This window comes from Rhinoraja longicauda, chromosome 40, assembly GCF_053455715.1.
Source record: "Rhinoraja longicauda isolate Sanriku21f chromosome 40, sRhiLon1.1, whole genome shotgun sequence".
NCBI lineage: Eukaryota > Metazoa > Chordata > Chondrichthyes > Rajiformes > Arhynchobatidae > Rhinoraja > Rhinoraja longicauda.
The window spans coordinates 9,810,683-9,829,796 of record NC_135992.1 but is presented as its reverse complement, the minus strand read 5'-3'; the positions used below and the strand labels follow the sequence as shown (position 1 = coordinate 9,829,796).

The window sequence follows — 19,114 nt, the reverse complement described above, 5'->3', positions numbered from 1 at the left end:
AGAAAACCTGTAGCACATTAAGACCTTTATGCAAGTTGAACAATTGGACAATGTAGATTTGGTTAGTAATATATTCTACTGAGAGGCAGTCATAAAACTTTGACCTGCCATCATTGCTAAATTAGTTAATTTGACCAGGCCAAAAATTGGAAAGCTGTAACTGGTACTCAATGAGTATCAAGTTGATAAGTGCTCACTCAGATGGTGGATTAGACTGACAATACCTACTTCTGATCATAGAGAATGGCTCAGGATTTAATTATTTCCCTATCAGGAAAATATTTGGAGGACTCTGTGTTTAGAATGATGATAAGTAATGCTTAATATGTCAGTGTTCTTTGGAAGAGAGAAGTCTTAGGGATGATTTGATGGAAGCCTTTAAAATTATGAAAGGGTCTGCTGGGTAGATATGAAGATAGCCTGTGCATGGAAAGCCGGGTTAATTTGGATGTTTATTGTGGGTCGATGTGAGTTCATTCAAAAGACTGCTGTGGCATGTTATTGAAACACTCAAATGGAAACAAGAATCGGATATGTTTGAGGTGTGGGAGAGTTGCAGAAGATAGAAACTCCTAAAAATGGATGAAGCTTTGGTCTTCAATCTGTGGGTTCATCGTCTCTCAGTTCAAGTCCACAAGGTAGGGGTCAATTTCACAGTCAGGAATGGGAGAGGGCTTGGCAAGTGCAGAGGGATGGTGGAGGGAATCGGAGTGGTATGCGTGGGGTAGGACTCAGTGATTGAAGAGTAGGGGAGCTGATGATCTGGCTAGAGATTGAGTCATGTTGGAGTAGAGGGGGTTGCTGATGCTAGGGTCATGACTGGAATGGGGTGGTAGGCCCTTTGTGAAGGGAAGTATTTTACTTGGAAGACCCAAATTGAGGAAGGTGTCAGATTCCATGGCAGGGCATGGCCCGTTTAAGTGATGACAAAATGAGTGATACTTGTGTCTTCGTAAACATCTTATACCTCGATGGATCAAGGTCACAGCTGTGCATTGCACATTGCTGGATGTTATTATAGACAATAGACAATAGACAGTAGGTGCAGGAGTAGGCCATTCAGCCTTTCGAGCCAGCACCGCCATTCAATGCGATCATGGCTGATCACTCTCAATCAGTACCCCGTTCCTGCCTTCTCCCCATACCCCCTCACTCCGCTATCCTTAAGAGCTCTATCCAGCTCTCTCTTGCATGTCATAGAGTCATACAGCACAGAAACAGGCCCTTTGGCCCAACTTGTCCATGCTGACAAAATGCCCCATCTACACTATTCCCATCTGCTCATCCTTGGCCCTTATTCCTATAAACCTTTCCTATCCATGTGTTTGGGTATCTCAGTGCATCAGGTGCATGGGCAGTCCGAAAAATAAATAATGAAATGTGGACCTTGCAGTCAGACCCTATGTTTCCTTTAAGGTTGCATTTTAATTAAAATTGTGTCATGTAGGGCACATGAATATTGCATTACATGATAGAATTTCAAGGCCAATGTTTCCATTTGCCTGAAGCAGGGGCTATCAATAAGACAATCACTAAAATTCTAACCAGAAAACTCCTTTGGCAGTGAATTTTAGAAATTTTGACATGGTTAATTTGACTTCGATGCCATTAATGGGGGGGGGTGCTGGATATAAACACCAACGAGGAAAGGTATGAAAGGATGTGTTAATAAAGTGGGACGAGGTGGAAGACCCTAATGTGAGAAGCCCATTTCTGTGGGACGAGGTGGAAGCCCAGGGGATTGTTGGCGCCAACAACCCCCTGCCGCGCCAGAATGGCGGGGCAGCCGGTTGTTGGGCCGCTGCTGCTGTCGCCGCCGCCGCCGCTGCGTCCCCAGTCCCCAGTCCTAAGTCCCCCCCAATAGAAATGCTCGCCGCCCTCACACAGGTGTTGTTCTCTTCATCCATTACTCACCCACAGGTGGGCGTCTCTCCACCGCCCACGTTGAGGCGAGGGGGAGGAGCCTCATCCCTCCTTCAATCCACAAAATAACACTCCCACACTCCCTCGCCTTTTCTTACACCGCCCCCTTTTTTCCCCATTAAACATCACCATCTTTTTACAGGAGAGGAGAGGAGAGGAGGGGAGGGGAGGGGAGGGGAGGGGAGGGGAGGGGAGGGGAGGGGAGGGGAGGGGAGGGGAGGGGAGGGGAGGGGAGGGGAGGACCCCCCGGCAGCTGCGGCACCCATGGCAACGGCGCTGTAGGCCGCTGGCTCCGGGTTAACACTGACTCACCCGACGAGTTTCCCTCTCATTTCCCTTTCCCATCCCATCCCATCCCCTGAGGCCGTCTTTCCCATCCCATCCCCTGAGGCCGTCTTTCCCATCCCATCCCATCCCCTGAGGCCGTCTTTCCCATCCCATCCCCTGAGGCTGGCCGGCCCTCCCCTCCCCTCCCTGTGGAAGCTGGTGTACTTGTTGGAGATGGCCCTGCAACTGGTCGGCATTATCTTTAAAAATAACAAATCCCCCCCCCCCCCAAAACCTCCTACACAAAATAAAGCGTAGTTACCATCACGCATTTGTAATGCCTCTGGTGCCTTTTTCCTCCTCCCCTTCGTTTCTCAATCTCTCTCTCTCTCTCTCTCTTGCTTTCCTTCCCCCCACCGGACCTCCTTTACTGATGGCGGGTTGGTGAGTAGAGACCTTGCTGTGGGTGGGTGGGGAGAGTGGGACATTCACGTTTAAGTGCATGGCGTGAGCAGGGACGTCTTTCCCCTCTCCTCTCCATGGGCAAACGCCATATTCCAGCTCAAGGTAGGGTGACGTTTGTTTTACCTTGAATACAACACAAAAGTGCTGGGGCAACTTTAATAATAATTTGGCGTCTCCTGCCTACTCTACAATTCAATGATAAATCAGCCATGATATTATCTCTTTACAACTCGCCCTCACTAACCCTATATCGTTTCATTTGCTCCAAGTTACATTTTGCAAGTGCTGAATTCTGTTCACGAACTTAAAATGTAGTGGTCAGTTGGAGTCACAAGAGACTGTGGGTGATGTAATTTAGAGAGAAAAAAAACAGACTATTGTAGGAATTCAGCATCCGTGGCACCTCATCAGGACTGATTGGCTAGTTTTTTTGTGCTACATGTGTTCTTTGCAGAAATTATGTATTTGCATTCTTGGGCACCTGTTCATCTATACATTTGTAACATTGGGCAGTTTTTCAAAATTATTTCTGTTGGGATTGAGCAATGTTCTGAGATTTGGTTTGTTTAAAAAAGTACTGATACAAACTGATGAAAATGCTCCCTTGAGACACCACCTGATAATTGCCACACTTTGGGAGGGTTTGGTGGTATTAAATTAAACCTTTATAACAATACTAAAGGTATAAACAATAATAAGTGTAATCTTATAAGAGTGGTATTCTTTAAAAAACCTTTTCAGTTATTCAAAGTTCAATAGTTAGCAAAAAAAAATATTTAAATAGATTTTTAAAAATCAAAATTAAACGCAAACTAAATTTTAACTTTTAGTATAAATGTCTGTTCAAATGTTTCTGATTTTATGTATTTCCTTTTTTTCATTCTACCCCTTCCCTTGTTATCACCTATCCTTGTGCTTTAACTCTTTTCTATATTTCTTAAATTCATTACTTTTAACAGTTTTAACAGTTTTACTTTAAAAAAATCTTAATTTCACTGACTAAACAACTGACAAAACCCCCGTTGTTCTCAAGGCAGACAACTGCACATTTCCACTGTCATAAAGAGAAATAAGTGCTTACTGACATCATCCACAGACAGATAAAATGCTATCAAAAGATATGTCCAATATTCTTTGCTCTTCCATGACAGAGCAGATAGCTTCTCTTTGTTAGTTCAATCAGTTTTAATGCTGAATATGGATAATATCTAAAGTTTCAGGAATACAGGCCTAGCCGACACAACTACCCACTATAGTACCAAATCATCGTTGCTAATTAGCATTTTATGCCACTCCAAGGTCATATTTCCTTCCTGGTTAATTTACCGGCACTGAACAGAATAATCTAGAAGAGAGTGCACGCATTAACGTTAGAGTTGTATCCTTGAAGTTATGGCAAAAATCCATTTGACCTTTTTATATATTTAGCCTTTCCACAAAGGGTTCTTAGTTAGATTCTTGCTCGTCCATAGTTCTTGTCTTCTTGGGAAAAAAAATCTGTGGTGTTTAGAATCCAAAATGGATGACTCCACATTCAATGCTGAACTCCATTGTCATCGTTTTCATCACTCCCAATTTGTTAATGCCGTTTCTCAATTTTCTGTTTCTATCTACACTATTTACTGCATGAGGGTGTTGATCTGAAAAGTCACCTATCCATATTCTCTTGAGATGCTTGACTCACTGGGTTACTTCAGCATTTCTTTTTAATCTTACTTTGGTAAATCAGCATCTGCAGTTACTTGTTATTACACTATTTACTGTTAGCAATGTCATTAAAAGGTTTTACTGGTTTGGGAACTATCCAAGTCTGCAAGAAATTGCAGTGAGGTGGGGATATAGCCCAGTCCGTCACGCAAACCAGGCTTTCCGCCTCTGACTCCATGTGCACTTCACGCAACCTCGTAAAAGCAGCCAACGTAATCAGAGACTTGTCTCACCCTGGTCATTTCTTCTTCTCCCTGCTCTTTTTGGGCAGATCCCCACCTGTTCTCAGGATTCTGAATAGTCCTTCCATAAGCTAGGGCACTGTCCGATTCACCTCTACTACTTGAGATGTGACCTCTACTACTTGAGACTGCTTCTCCATCACGTAAAAGGGCCAGTATCCTTCGATTCATCGAGAACACATGGCGGACATATTCTTCCTTCCTTCAAAGACGTCTGCATAGAAAGAGGTTTGTTGCAAACTGACGACCATTGGCAACAGGCGATGGAAGATGCTGAACGGACAAGACTCCCCGAAGCAATGAGAGATTTGTTTGTTTTGCTGACGATTGCTGAGATCAACACTTCTCGACAATTATGGGATCGCTTCAAGAATTCAATGTCTTAGGATTACCTTCAAAGAGAACGGAGAATAATCGATGATCCAAATATCATGATTGATAAGACTCTGTTGTATATTCAAGACAAGCTTGTGAATTACAACAAGACACTGGGATACTTTCATGTGCCACTACCAAGACATGGAAGGATGAACCTTGATAACATAACATAACATAACAACACTTTATTGTCACTCGGCACAAACACCGAACGAAATTTCAGCAGCCAGACAAAGCAAAAAAGAAAAGAACACAGGACACCCGACCCCAACACAAACATCCATCACAGTGACTCCAAACACCCCCTCACTGTGATGGAGGCAACAAAACTTCCCCTCTCTTCCCCCCGCACCCACGGACAGGCAGCTCGACCCCTACCGAGGCAAACGACACGCACAGCCCCCGCAAGGGGATGGAAGGCCCCGCGGCTGAGCCGCCCTGGGCACCGAAACGTCCCGCGGCTGCACCGGGCGATGTTAAGTCCAGCGGCCGAGCCGCACCGGGCACCGAAACGTCCCGCGGCTGAGCCGCGCTGGCGATGTTAAGTCCAGCGGCCAAGCCGCACCGGGCACTGAAACGTCCCGCGGCCGCACCGGGCGATGTTAAGTCCAGCGGCCGAGCCACACCGGGCACTGAAACGTCCCGCGGCCGAGGCGCACCGGGCACTGAAACGTCCCGCGGCCGAGCCGCGCTGGCGATGTTAAGTCCAGCGGCCAAGCCGCACCGGGCACTGAAACGTCCCGTGGCCGCACCGGGCGATGTTAAGTCCAGCGGCCGAGCCGCACCGGGCACTGAAACGTCCCGCGGCCGAGCCGCGCCGGCGATGTTAAGTCCCGCAGCCGAGCCGCGCCGGGCGATGGAAGGCCCCGCGGGCGAGCTGCGCCCCGGGGAAGAGACCTAATAAAAGAAAGGTTTCCCCCCGCCCCACCCCACCCCACCCCACCCCACCCCCGCACACCCCACACCCCCACCACACATACACAGCCAAAAACAGAAACAAAAACCATCCCAACACCGACACAAACAAAAAAAAAGAAAAAAAGACAACAGACTGCCAGAGAGCCGCAGCCGTTAGGCGCAGCCAACTCCTCCTTGGTGACAATCCAGAATTGCTGAGTGAACTGCAGTACAATAGACCTGAACAACAGTGATTTGTTGAAGAGAAGGAGCCTCTGCTGAATGCTGAGCAAAGAGCAGTGTATGACCATGTGTGCAGCTGCTTGGAAAGGAATGTTCCTTCAATGTTTTTCATTGATACACCAGCAGGAATGGGCAAAACAATTCTCACCAATTTGATTCTCGAAAGTTTGAGGTCAAGTTGATGTTGCTTTTGCTGTAGCATCCTCTGGCATAGCAGTTACATTGATGCCTGGTGGAAGAACTGCACATTCTCGATTCAAGATACCCATCGAAGTGACCGATAATACCAGGTGCAACATTGAGAAGAACTCCAACATGGTTCATTTGATCAAGAATGTGAGACTGATTGTTCGGGATGAGTGCCCGATGATTAGGAGGGAGAACTTCGAAATGGTGGACAGAACTCTTCGACATCTATGCAAAAAGAACGATGAGCCTTTTGGCGGCATTCTTACCTTTTGTTGTGGCGATTTTCGCCAACTCCTTCCTGTTGTGAAAAGGGGAAATGATGCTGATGTTGAAAAGTCCTGCATCAAGAAATCCTATTAATTGTTATATTTTGTTATTCACATTTTAACTTTAATAAATCCCTTTTCCACTTGCTGTCCCCGTCAGCCGCCCATGTGCAGTAATACCTCCATGTTCCACGTCACCATGGAAACCCGGCGGGCGGGAATGGCGGCGCCGCCAGAGAGCCCCTAAGAATGGAGGGAGGAGATAAGGAGGGATGGAGTGGGTGACTGGGGTGTGGGAGGGGAAGGGGGGGAGTGGGTGGGGAAGAAGAGGGGTTGAGGGGATGGAGTGAGGGAGGGGAGGGGAGGGTGCTAGACCAATGCAGAAAAAAAATACATTTTAAAGAAAAATCGCGATTTTCATTGAGATTTTTATTTTTATTTTTAAAAGGCATTTATTTTAAAGAAAAAAGTGCGATTTTTCCCAATGTCACAATGGCAACCCAATGAGTTATGGGCCCAACGGGTCCACTTGGTCTAGTTTCCTATAAAATGTGGTGTGCTCTGCTGTGCTTATTTTCTTTCTCGAAAACCCCTACATATCAGCACAATTAACATTTACACCATGATGGCACAAGACAAGACTTTCATTTATAATTATATATGTGTTGTAACATCCAAAATAAAACAGAATGCTGGAAATGCTTTGCGGACCCGGCCGCATTTGTAAAAGGAGAAACGGTTGGCATTTCAGGTCCAAGACCCTTTGTCAGGTCAGAATTGGGAAGAATTTTGTCAGAAATTCCTAGTGTGGTGCCTGAGTCACCAATGGATCGTTTCATGAGTTGGTTAGATTATGGGGCATCTGCTGTGATCTGGCCAATGAGATCAGTCAAAGCCCCAGGTCCAAGTAGGTCCAAAGCCCCAGACAAACGAGAATTTTGTGTCTAATGCTCTTTATCAGAGTTGTTAAGCTGCGGAAAGGGTGCGAGAGGACAATGCCTCTGAAAGAGTAAAACCAAGGTGACCGTGGGATAAGCGCTATCACTTTTGATTTTTACCTTTGAGACCCAACTTGTTACTGATCTCGGAGATACAAGAACGAAAGGTCCTGACCCAAAACTTCACTTATTCATGTTTTCCAGAGATGCTGCCTGATCTGCTGAGTTACTCCAGCACTTTGTGTCTTTTTTGGTTACTGATCTCTGTGTACATAGCCCTTGTAGCTGTCCATCCTGTTCCCGACCAGGATTTAAACTTCACCCTAAAGGAGATTGCCTGTTGTGGGTCGTGCTTTACCACACTGAACAGGTACCCACAATAACTCCCAAGCCTATCTTGTGGTCTTTTCCAGAAGCATCAAAGGCTCATGTGACTAGTAAAAGACTCTTGGTCTCGCGAAGCCTCAAGTACCTCTTCCAAACTACAAGCAAATTTGTCAAGACACTGCAGAGGTGAGTGTGGTCACTGCCCATATCTGAAGTGAGGTTGATGTAAAAGGAATGATCAGAATCGGGAAACGAATCTCGGAACTAGATGAAGGTATCGGGGCTAGGGTCAAGCTACCGGAGCTAGGGATGGGGAAGGCAGAGGATAGGTTGAATGTTCAGGCAAACAGATGTCGTCAGACAAGACTTCAATTCACCAACTGCAGTCATTTCACAAAATAAAGAAATATAAATATTTGTTCCAATAAATTCTCTGGGGTTTGCTGTCAATAGGAGCTGCAGTACGGATGACCTGTGCTCATTTCTCAGAAAGATGCTCTCAACCAACATAAATGAGCTTTAATCCTGTCACTCAGAAATGAATTAAAAACCAGAACCCAGAAGGTACAATTTTAACCTCAAATTGACAAGATTAGGCAATCCCGGGTTTTATACCCCTCAATGCAGAGGAACACCAAGTAGGATGTAAAGCATTGTTCCTCTGAGTGCCATGGTATTGCTGCCTGATGTTTCAGATTAATGTGGGTGTGAGTTGAGCCAGTGAACGTATGCAAGGCTGTGATGGGTTTTCTGGCCGTTGACAAAATGAAGGATTAGGGCAACAATGTGGATCTGTAAAAGATTGGAAAAAGCTTGAAGCCAGAGACCATCCCTGTTGAGGTCCCTTATGTTTGAAAGTCACACTGTCTCTATCTAAACATTATCGCAGCATTATCGCATTGCATCAGATGGGTTAGGTTTTTTATTGTTACATATACCGAGATACAGTGAAAAGCTTTTGTTTGTACACTACCCAATCAAATCAGATAATATTATATTTGAATATAATCAAGCCAAACACAAGTACAACAAGTAGAGTGAAGAGAAATACACCAGTGCAGAATATAGTTTCTCAGCAATGTAGCATAACAGTTCCACAAAATAAGTACAATGTCCAAAATAAGGTACGTACCAAAATCAGAATTGTACTCCAGCTTACAGAAGGGCAGCTCGAAAGGCTGATAGATATTTACCTTTAACAATAATAGATTCAGTTTTCAACTACCTACCTATATCGAGCCTGTTGCCACACAATAGAGACATATTTGCATTTTGTTTCTGTTGAAACCAGGGCAACTGTGAGTTTGGTACTTTGTGTTACAGTGCTCTGATCCACCTCACGGTGAATTTCACGTACCCCAGGGATACATAGAAACATAGAAAGTAGGTGCAGGAGTAGGCCATTCGGCCCTTCGAGCCAGCACCGCCATTCAATATGATCATGGCTGATCATCCAGAATCAGTACCATGTTCCTACTTTCTCCCCATATCCCTGATTCCATTACCCCGAAGAGCTATAACTCTCTCTGGAATACATATTGAATTCCAGTATCAGTCCCGGAACTTATTAGTCTGATGCTAGGGGCACCATTGGATCATTTTGTGGGGTATTTGGATACTAGGAGCCTTCTGCTGTGATCTGGGCAGTGTGATCAGTCACTGTGCTAAAATAAATAGGTCCAAAGCCTCAGGCAGACTAGACATGCTGGTCCGCATTTCAATGAGACCATCAATGTGGACACTTTCACTGGGCCCCCAGATTGTTCACTGGTGAAGAGCAAATGGCACTCATGCCAACCCTGAGCTGGATCTTAGGAGGTGGCGGCAGGGTGGATGGGATGAGACGTGTGTTGAATCTTAGTCTATTTGAGAGTAACAAGGGTATTCTCTGTTGTGGGATGCGAGAGGCCAAATCTAAAGAAACAGGTGGTTACGAGAGAAATGTTCAAGAGAAAACCGAGGAATAGTCTGGAGAAGAGTGGGCAAGGAGGAGGCAATTGAGAAATGGACAAAAGAGTATCAGCAATTGAGTGCTGGCAGAGATTGAGGAAGAGGAGTAAAAAAGCTAATGGCAATTGGAAGGGAGGAGTTAAACGGCTGGTGTGGTTGTCAAGAGAAGGGGTGAGGTCTTTAAGGTGGATGATGTTGGTCGGCAGGGCGGAAGACGACAATTGGCAAGAGGAGAGTGATTGGAGGGAGTCTAACTGGGAGGTAGGGGCTGATTGGCAAATGGGTTGATCAGGGGGAAGTCACAATCGGGAGGATGGAACAGTTTTGTGCAGGGGTCTGTGATAGGTAAAGAGATGGCAATCAGGAAGAAGATAAGAGGAGGATCAAGGATCAAGATTCCAACATCCCAAGCTCCACATCAGCAATGGGCTAGATTGTCTGGATGTCTACCTGTGACTCAACGATAATTTGTGGCCGCAAGGTTCACCAGTCCCATTTTACCCCAGTGAAACCCGCATGAAATCAGTGAATAAGTTCACCTGGAGCTTAGCTTTTTAATATTCTCCAATCTGATGTCAGTTACTGGAGTTTGCTCCTATGAGATGCCCAGCTGTGTACATGAACTGACCAAAGGCAGTTTTAACACCTTTTCATTTTTTAGGGGGGTGTACTTAGCTGCCATTTTCTTCTCCAAAGAGAACATTCTGGTGACCAGTGAGGACCAGCTCCCGATCGTTGAGATTGACAGCTGCTGCTCGGGCTCCGACATGCAAGAATTCCTCTGGTTCTCCAAGGTACAGCAGTGCTCTAGAACATAAGTTGGGATGATCCCTCTGTGTCATTTTATCAGGGTGTAGGGGCCTTTCGCCAGCACCACATCACTCACAGGCTGAGCCTTTATAACTCTTTAGTTTAGTTCAGAGATACAGCGCAGAAACAGGCCCTTCGGCCCACCGAGTCCGTGCCAACCATGGATCCCCACACACTAACACTACCCTACACACACTAGGGACAATTTACACTTATACCAAGCCAATTAACCGACAAATCTGTACATCTTTGGAGTGTGGAAGGAAACCGAAGATCTCGGAGAAAACCCATGCGGTCACGGGGAGAACGTACAAACTCTGTACAGACAGCAGCACCCGTAGTCAGGATCGAACCCGGGTTCTGGCACCGCGAGCGCTGTAAGGCAGCAACTCTGCCACTATGCCACCGTGGCGCCCATTGGGCTGAGCACTGCATTAACATACTACCCACACTCCATTTTCAACTACAAAACAATCCATTGATTTAAAATGAATAATTAAGTGAATTAATAAATAACTAGATGGTAAATTAATTATTAATTTCAAATTACATTTCATCTGTACACTGATTTATAATCTAGATGTCACTGATTCTGCCAGTGCGAGAAATATATTAATGCAAACAATAAATGATTATAATTAGTAGGTTATGTAGGAAAAAAACTGCAGATGCTGGTTTAAATTGAAGGTAGACACAAAATGCTGGAGTAACTCAGCAGGTCAGGCAGCATCTCGGGAGACAAGGAATGGGTGACATTTCGGGTGAAGAAGGGTCTCGACCCAAAACATCACCCATTCCGAGATGCTGCCTGACCCGCTGAGTTACTCCAGCATTTTGTGTCTACCTATGATTAGAAGGATAGGTGATTTATCAAGACTGCAGGACATGAGAAGTTGTAGAATGTGAGTTTACTGCAGATCTCTGTCCTGCAGGCAGTGACACTCCCTGCACTCACTCATTTCAAAACATGCTCGGCTGAGGCAATCAGAAAAGTACAAGGAATTAAAAATGGCAGGAATGTTCAGTGTTGTAGAGTAATACAGCACGGAAATAGGCCCACAGAACCACAGCCATTCAGCAAACACCCAATTACACTAAACACATTTAATTCTCCCCACATTCCCATCAACTTTCCCCTTCCATCCTACCACCCTCCTACACACTGGGGACTAATTACAGTGGCCAATTAGCCTATTAACCCTCTCGTTTTGGGATGTGGGGATAAACCAGAGCACCTGGAGGAAACCCACGAGGTCACATGGAGAACCTGCAAACTCCACACAGACATGGCACGTAACCATTGTAAAATTAGATCACGTGAGAGTTGGGTGACATTTGGGAATGGATTACAGACACCACAGGCACAGGCCCTTCAGCCCACACTCTCCATGCTACCATCATGATGCCAAAGTCAACTAATCTTCTCTGCAGCATGTAATCCATATATCATATCATATATATACAGCCGGAAACAGGCCTTTTCGGCCCTCCAAGTCCGTGCCGCCCAGTGATCCCCGTACATTAACACTATCCTACACCCACTAGGGACAATTTTTTATTTTTTTTTACATTTACCCAGCCAATTAACCTACATACCTGTACGTCTTTGGAGTGTGGGAGGAAACCGAAGATCTCGGAGTAAACCCACGCAGGTCACGGGGAGAACGTACAAACTCCTTACAGTGCAGCACCCGTAGTCAGGATCGAACCTGAGTCTCCGGCGCTGCATTCGCTGTAAAGCAGCAACTCTACCGCTGCGCTATCTTCATTCCCTACATATCCATGTGCCCATCTAAAAGCCTCTTAAATGCCACTATTGTGTCTGCCTCCACCACTACCCACGGCAGCGCATAGCAGGCATCCACCACTCTGTATAAAAAAACATGCCACGCACATCTCCTTTAAACCCTGTTCCCTCACTTTAATGCTATGCCCTCTAGACCTTGACATTTTCACTCTGGGAAAATGCTCTGATTGTCTACACCCTCTACACCGCTCACAATTTTATAAATCTCTATCAGGTCTCTCCTTAAACTCAGATGTTACAGAGAATCTAAGTTTGTTTAACCTCTCCTTATATCTAATACTGTCAAATCCAGACAGCATTCTGGTAAACCTCTGCTGTGCCCTCTACAAAGCCTTCACATGCTTCCTGCACTGGGGCAACCAGAACTGCACACAATAATTGGATTGAGGATCAAAAAATGGACAAAAAGTAAAGAATAGGAATAAATCGTTCATTTTCAAGTTGGGAGTTGTGATGAGTGGAGTGCTGCAAGGATTGGTGCTGGGGTCCAAGCTGCTTACAATCCATATCAATGATTGGGCTGAGGACACCAATAATGATATATCCAGGTTTGTTGATGATAACTATGTTGGGGGCCAGTTCATGTTGTGAGGAGGATACAGAGACCTTCAAGTGAACTTCAAGCCAGCCATCTGAATTGGTGAGGACATGGCAGATGGAAGGTGTCATAGAGGTCAGCTATTTTTGTGAAAATAGAAAGGTGGAGCATTTTTACAAATGGTGAAAGTCTGAAAAGTGTTGCTGTTCAGAGACACCCGATTGTCCATGTAAATGAATTACTTTCTGACAATTGCTTGTACAATCTCAAAAGATCAGCGTGTCAGTTGTTTGCAGCTGCAGCAACAATTAAGAAAGCAAAGAATAAGTTGGCCTTTGTTGAAAGAGGATTTGCGTATAAGAGTGGAGCTTCTTCCTTCAATTAAAAAGGACTCTGGTGAGACAGCATCTGGCTGAGGCATTGGCTGAGGCATTGAATGTAAAAACAGGGAGGCTTGTTGGAACTGAGTGGAACAGCAGTTGGAGCACAGCTGGAGCCAGGGTACAGCTCCTGGTCACTACTGGTGACATGTGACAGCACTTGACAGGATGCAGAGTAGGATTCTTGTCATGAGGAAGTCTTGGCCAGATGGGATTATTTTCTTTTGAATAAAGGTGACTTTGGGAAGATTTATGTGAGGCAACTAATATGAGTAGGTCTGAGGAAGGGTCTCGACCCAAAACGTCACCCATTCCTTCTCTCCAGAGATGCTGCCCGTCCCGCTGAGTTACTCCAGCATTTTGTGTCTATCTTCGGTTTAAACCAGCATCTGCAGCTCCTTCCTACACAATATGAGTAGGTTAAACAGAATTGATCTATTTCTCTCAGGAGAGATGTCAGCAAGCAGGAATAATTGGTGGAAGGATCAGATAGAAGTCAAGCAAAAAATATATTGCACTCAACTGGTAGTGGTGTCTGGAACTCACCGCCTGAAAGGATGACAGAGGCCAAACTCCTCGTCACATTGAAACAGTTGAAGAGCCGTGGCCTGCAGGGCTACACACAGAAAACTGGGACATGTAATTTCTTCAGCATTGACACAATTAAGCACATGGAACAATGCAGCACAGGAACAGGCCCTTTGACCCACCGTGTCCATGCCGAACATGATACCTAGTAAAACTAATCTCCTCTCCCTCCGTGTAATCCACATCTCTCCATTCACCGCATATCCTTGTGCCTATCCATAAGCCTCTTATCTGCCCCTATCATAACTGCCTCCGCCATCACCCCTGACAGTGCGTTCCAGGTGCTCACCGTTCTCTGTGAAAAAAAACTCGTCCCCACACATCTCCTTTAAACTTTGCCACCCTCACCTTAAATCTATTCCCCCCTGGTCTTTGACATTTCCGCCCTGGAAAAGAAAAGGGTGACTGTCCACCATATCTATGCAGAATATCCTCCTTCCGTGCTGTACATTTCTATGATTCAATGGACCGTTGAGGATGTGAACCTCGGAGGGAGGCCATCATGAGGTGTGGACCCAGTGGCGAGAGCACAGAGTTGTGCACGGGCTCTTCCTGATGTTTAATTGATGGCATTGTGCTTTTGTTTCTCTTCCTTCCAGCTCCCTTGTATGTGGAAGGACATCCAGTGGCTGCAGCAGGGAATGAATTCCACACTCTCTTCCTCCTCCTCAGTGCTGCAGACCAGGCAGAAGATGTTAGTCGCGGTGTCCCAGCTCCAGGTATGTGGCATCTTCACTCAGCTGAAACCAGCACCTCCCCAGCTTCAGGATCTTACCGGGGGAAGCAAGGGTTTTCATTTCCTGCCTTTTTGGACATACTGAATGAAAATACCATTCTTTTGTGGTTGACCATGAGCTCCCGCAATTCACATGAGGTAGCAGTGATGGGTGATTTGGGGAAATGTACAGGTCAGTTTTTGTCAAATGACCACTTCCTTACAACATGGAAGAGGGCCAGTTGGCCCATCTAGTCTCTGCAAGTTCACAGAATAGTCCATCAATTTCCCCTGCAACTCATGGTCCCTACGCGACGTACCCATCCCACCTACACTTGGGCAATTTACAGTGGCCAAATAACGTACCAATCTGCACATCGTTAAGATGCGGGAGGAAACTAGTGCATCCACAGAAAGCTCATTGGTCAGAAGGAGAATGCGCAAGCTGCACACATGTCATATGGCCTATGAGATAAATGAAGGGAAATGGAGACATTAAACCTGTTCTACCACTCATTAAACTGTAGCCAACCTCTGTCTCCATCTACCAACCAGGCTTATGTATGGGCTTGAAACCTCAGCTAACAGAAATCTATGAATCATGAGCAGATAATGTGTTGTACAAGAGATAAACCTCGGGTACATGGGATGGGAGAGGATGTAGCAGCATACCTTGGTGTGAACAGAATGCGGTGATTTTAATACCTGGATGTTGCTTGAATGGCAGTAGAGTTTACAGGCCGTGCCTGAGTTATGAATTCCCATTCGTATGAACGAGCTCCTACAACATTATTAAATTCAAAAGTCCCATGATCAGCAGAATTAGTTTTCTCTGTCTCTACACTTTTCGTAATTGTTCTATCTTATCGGTTTTAAAGGGCAAATCAGATCCAATCTCGAAAAAGCCTGTGATCATGTAACATCCCACAGCAATCAGACATCATTATCTCTCAAAGAACACAGGCATATTTTCTAGTAACATGCCCTTGCATGTGCTTTTTGCGGCCAATTAATCTACCAATCTGCAGCACTTTTAGATGTGGGAGGAAAATGGAGCACACAGGGGAAATCCTTGCGTCACTGGGAGGATATGCAGACTGCACTCGGACAGCAGCCAGACTCAGGAAAATGGACAAACAATATCTTGGGTTGGATCTGAAGAAGTGTCCCAACCCAAAATGCAATCTAAGAAAGGTCCTGATATAAAACTAGTCTGTCCAAAGATGCTGCCTGACCTACTGTTTAGTTTAGTTTAGTTTAGAGATACAGCACAGAAACAGGCCCTTCGGCCCGCCGAGTCCGCGCTGACCAGCGATCCCTGCACACTAACACTATCCTACACCCACTGGGGACAATTTTTACATCTACCAAGCCAATTAACCTACAAACCTGTACGTCTTTGGAGTGTGGGAGGAAACCGAAGATCTAGGAGAAAACCCATGCAGGTCACGGGGAAAACGTACAAACTGCGTACAGACAGCACCCGTAGTCAGGATTGAACCTGGGACTCCGGCGCTGCATTCGCTGTAAGGCAGCAACTCTATCGCTGCGCCACTGTGACTGCCCACTGAGTTCCTCCAGCAGACTGCATTTGTACTGTTGGAGAGAAATGGATTTATTAAAAATCATCTTTAGCTAACAATAAATCTTTTTGATGAAGCCACAGAGAATGTTGATGAGGGAAATGTGGTTAACCTGACGTTTAAGGAGTTTAGAAAGCTGTTAAAAAGATGAAAAGGTTAATGTTATCATAAAGATTGATGTTATCATAATGTGATCACAAAGATTGAATCATATTCAACGTTATCATAAAGCTTGAAACCAAGGAAATGAAAGAGGCTGCAGCAACATGTATGAAACATTGGCCAAGAGATAGAAAAACAGGAAGCAATGTGAGAGGTGTTTCTCTGACTGGAGGGCAGTACAGTGAGGTCGTTCAGTGAATTGTATCAGGATCCGAGCTGCCCTGAACTGGACATGCGTGTTCAGAGAACAACATACCAATTTGCAGATGACACAGAAATTGGAACTGTGAAGAGCATAGTGATAACCCGTAAGGTGATATGGACAACCTGATGAAATGGGCACTGACCTGTTCATCTGTGGTCGTCTGCACTGGTATAATGAGGTCCAACGCAAGTTTGAAAAATAACGACTAATCTTCCTTTCAAGCAGTCTTCAGATTAACATTGAATTCTCCAATGTTAGGAACTGGCCTTTTCTTTCTGTCTGCATCAGAAGTGGCTGTTTCTGCCAGTTATCCATCTGTAATTTTGCCTAAGTTACTCTAGTCTGACCTGCTATGAACAACACTCACACAACATAGTGGCACAGCGGTAGAGTTCCTACCTTACAGTGCCAGAGACCCTGACTACGGGTGCTGTCTGTGTGGAGTTTGTACGTTCTCCCTGTGACCACATGAATTTTCTCTAGGTGTTCCAGTTTCCTCCCACATTCCAAAGATGTGCAGGATTCTAAGTTAATTGGTTTGTGTAAATTGTCTATAGTGTGTAGGATGGAACTAGTGTATGGGTGATCACTGGTCGGCATGAACTCAGTGGCTGTTTCTACGCTGTATCTCTCAATTAAACAAAACACAAACCGAAAAGTATAGTCTGCTTCCAACTGCACATTAACCCATTTGGTCTCACCCTTTGTTCCACTCCTCCCCTCCCCTCTTATCTGCAACTGAAGATAATAGACAATAGACAATAGGTGCAGGAGGAGGCCATTCGGCCCTTCGAGCCAGCACCGCCATTCAATGTGATCATGGCTGATCATTCTCAATCAGTACCCCGTTCCTGCCTTCGCCCCATACCCCCTGACTCCGCTATCCTTAAGAGCTCTATCCAGCTCTCTCTTGAATGCATTCAGAGAATTGGCCTCCACTGCCTCCTGAGGCAGAGAATTCCACAGATTCACAACTCTCTGACTGAAAATGTTTTTCCTCATCTCAGTTCTAAATGGCCTACCCCTTATTCTTAAACTGTGGCCCCTTGTTCTGGACTCCCCCAACATTGGGAACATGTTTCCTGCCTCTAACGTGTCCAACCCCTTAATAATCTTATACTTTTCGATAAGATCTCCTCTCATCCTTCTAAATTCCAGTGTATACAAGCCTAGTCGCTCCAGTCTTTCAACATAAGACTAAACTTATTTTCACTTTCCCAGTTCTAACAAAGGGTTTCAGACCTGAAACATTAGCTCTGTTTTCCCCCCACAAATGCTGTCTGACCTGCTGAGTGCTTTCAGCATTTTCTGGTTATTTCAGATTTTCAACGTCCGGAGTTTTTAATTTTCATGACTTAGTTTTACATCATTAAGTTTGGGTAATGCTACAAAACCTGTGCTATAGGATGAACAACCTCCTTCTATAAATGTCAGCAATTCGGCTTTTAAATAAATGTATTTACTATTTTTATCCGTACTTTACAATCTTTCTGTGATTCCCATGATTTTGTACCACCATCTGGTGTCACTCAGCAGAACTGCAGTCGTCATTGTGAACCATTGAATTTTGAAATTGTTGTGGAAAGGAACTGCAGATGCTGGTTTAAACCAGAGCGAGACACAAAGTGCTGGAGTAACTCAGCAGGACAGGTAGCATCTCTGGATAAAAGGAGTGGGTGACATTTCGGCTCGAGACCCTTCTTCAGACTGAATCAGAGAAGAAGAAGATACAGAGATAAGGAAATGGAAGGTGCGAGCAGAAAGTGCTGGAAATGCTTAAACATTTATTCAAAAGCAGCAACTGTGGAGAAATAGTTAACATTTTAGGTCAATGATATTTCATTAGAATTAGGAAAATATAGAGATAAAACATATAGAGATAAAACAAGTAAAACATATAGAGATAAAACAAGATAAAACATATAGAGATAAAACAAGATAAAACATATAGAGATAAAACAAGATAAAACATATAGAGATAAAATAAGATAGAATAAAGAAAGGGGAAAAAGAAGAGATCAAAAGAAGGTATTTTATAAGGCAGAAGGCAGGAGAGATTAAAACGGTGAATGAGACGAGCTAAAGTTGTGCCATTCCGTTCTGTAGAGCTCGCTGGGAACACAAGACCTGGGCCAGGTGCACTTTGAGCCAATCAAGGACAAGCTGGGCAATGTTTTGATCCTCACTGTCAAGGAGCTGCATCCATCGCAGGTACTAGACAGTGTCCGATGGACCCCACTGTCCAAGCTTCACAACTATCGGAAGTCTGTGTCTGCCCTCGACTGTTTCACCGCGCTGGACATGCTGCTAATGACCATGAAGGTACGTGGAAAGGTTCAGGTTTGGAAACGTCTCAAAGGTGTGAGAAACTATGTCCGCTGCCTTACTCTATTCCACCATTCCCACCTTACTTCCTTCTTCCCCACTTAGTGACATTTCATTACTCTCCCACAATATCCCTTATGGTTGCTTTGCTGAATAAATCATAGTTTTTTCAACATATTTCTCGATTCCCTCTGAATGGATCCCTCATT

The 19,114-nt window shown here is 45.0% G+C and overlaps 1 protein-coding gene across 3 annotated transcripts in view; it reads left to right on the top strand.

Moving 5' to 3' along the window:
- LOC144611414 (ankyrin repeat and fibronectin type-III domain-containing protein 1-like) overlaps positions 1–19,114 on the top strand; it is an 84,593-nt gene that overhangs the window by 42,724 nt on the left and 22,755 nt on the right. For all 3 annotated transcript variants that reach the window (XM_078430484.1, XM_078430485.1, XM_078430486.1), the window contains 4 exons: positions 7,929–8,028; positions 10,454–10,586; positions 14,515–14,634; positions 18,687–18,902. In XM_078430484.1, coding sequence (XP_078286610.1) covers positions 7,929–8,028; positions 10,454–10,586; positions 14,515–14,634; positions 18,687–18,902 — 569 coding nt within the window. The remainder of the gene's footprint in view (positions 1–7,928; positions 8,029–10,453; positions 10,587–14,514; positions 14,635–18,686; positions 18,903–19,114) is intronic.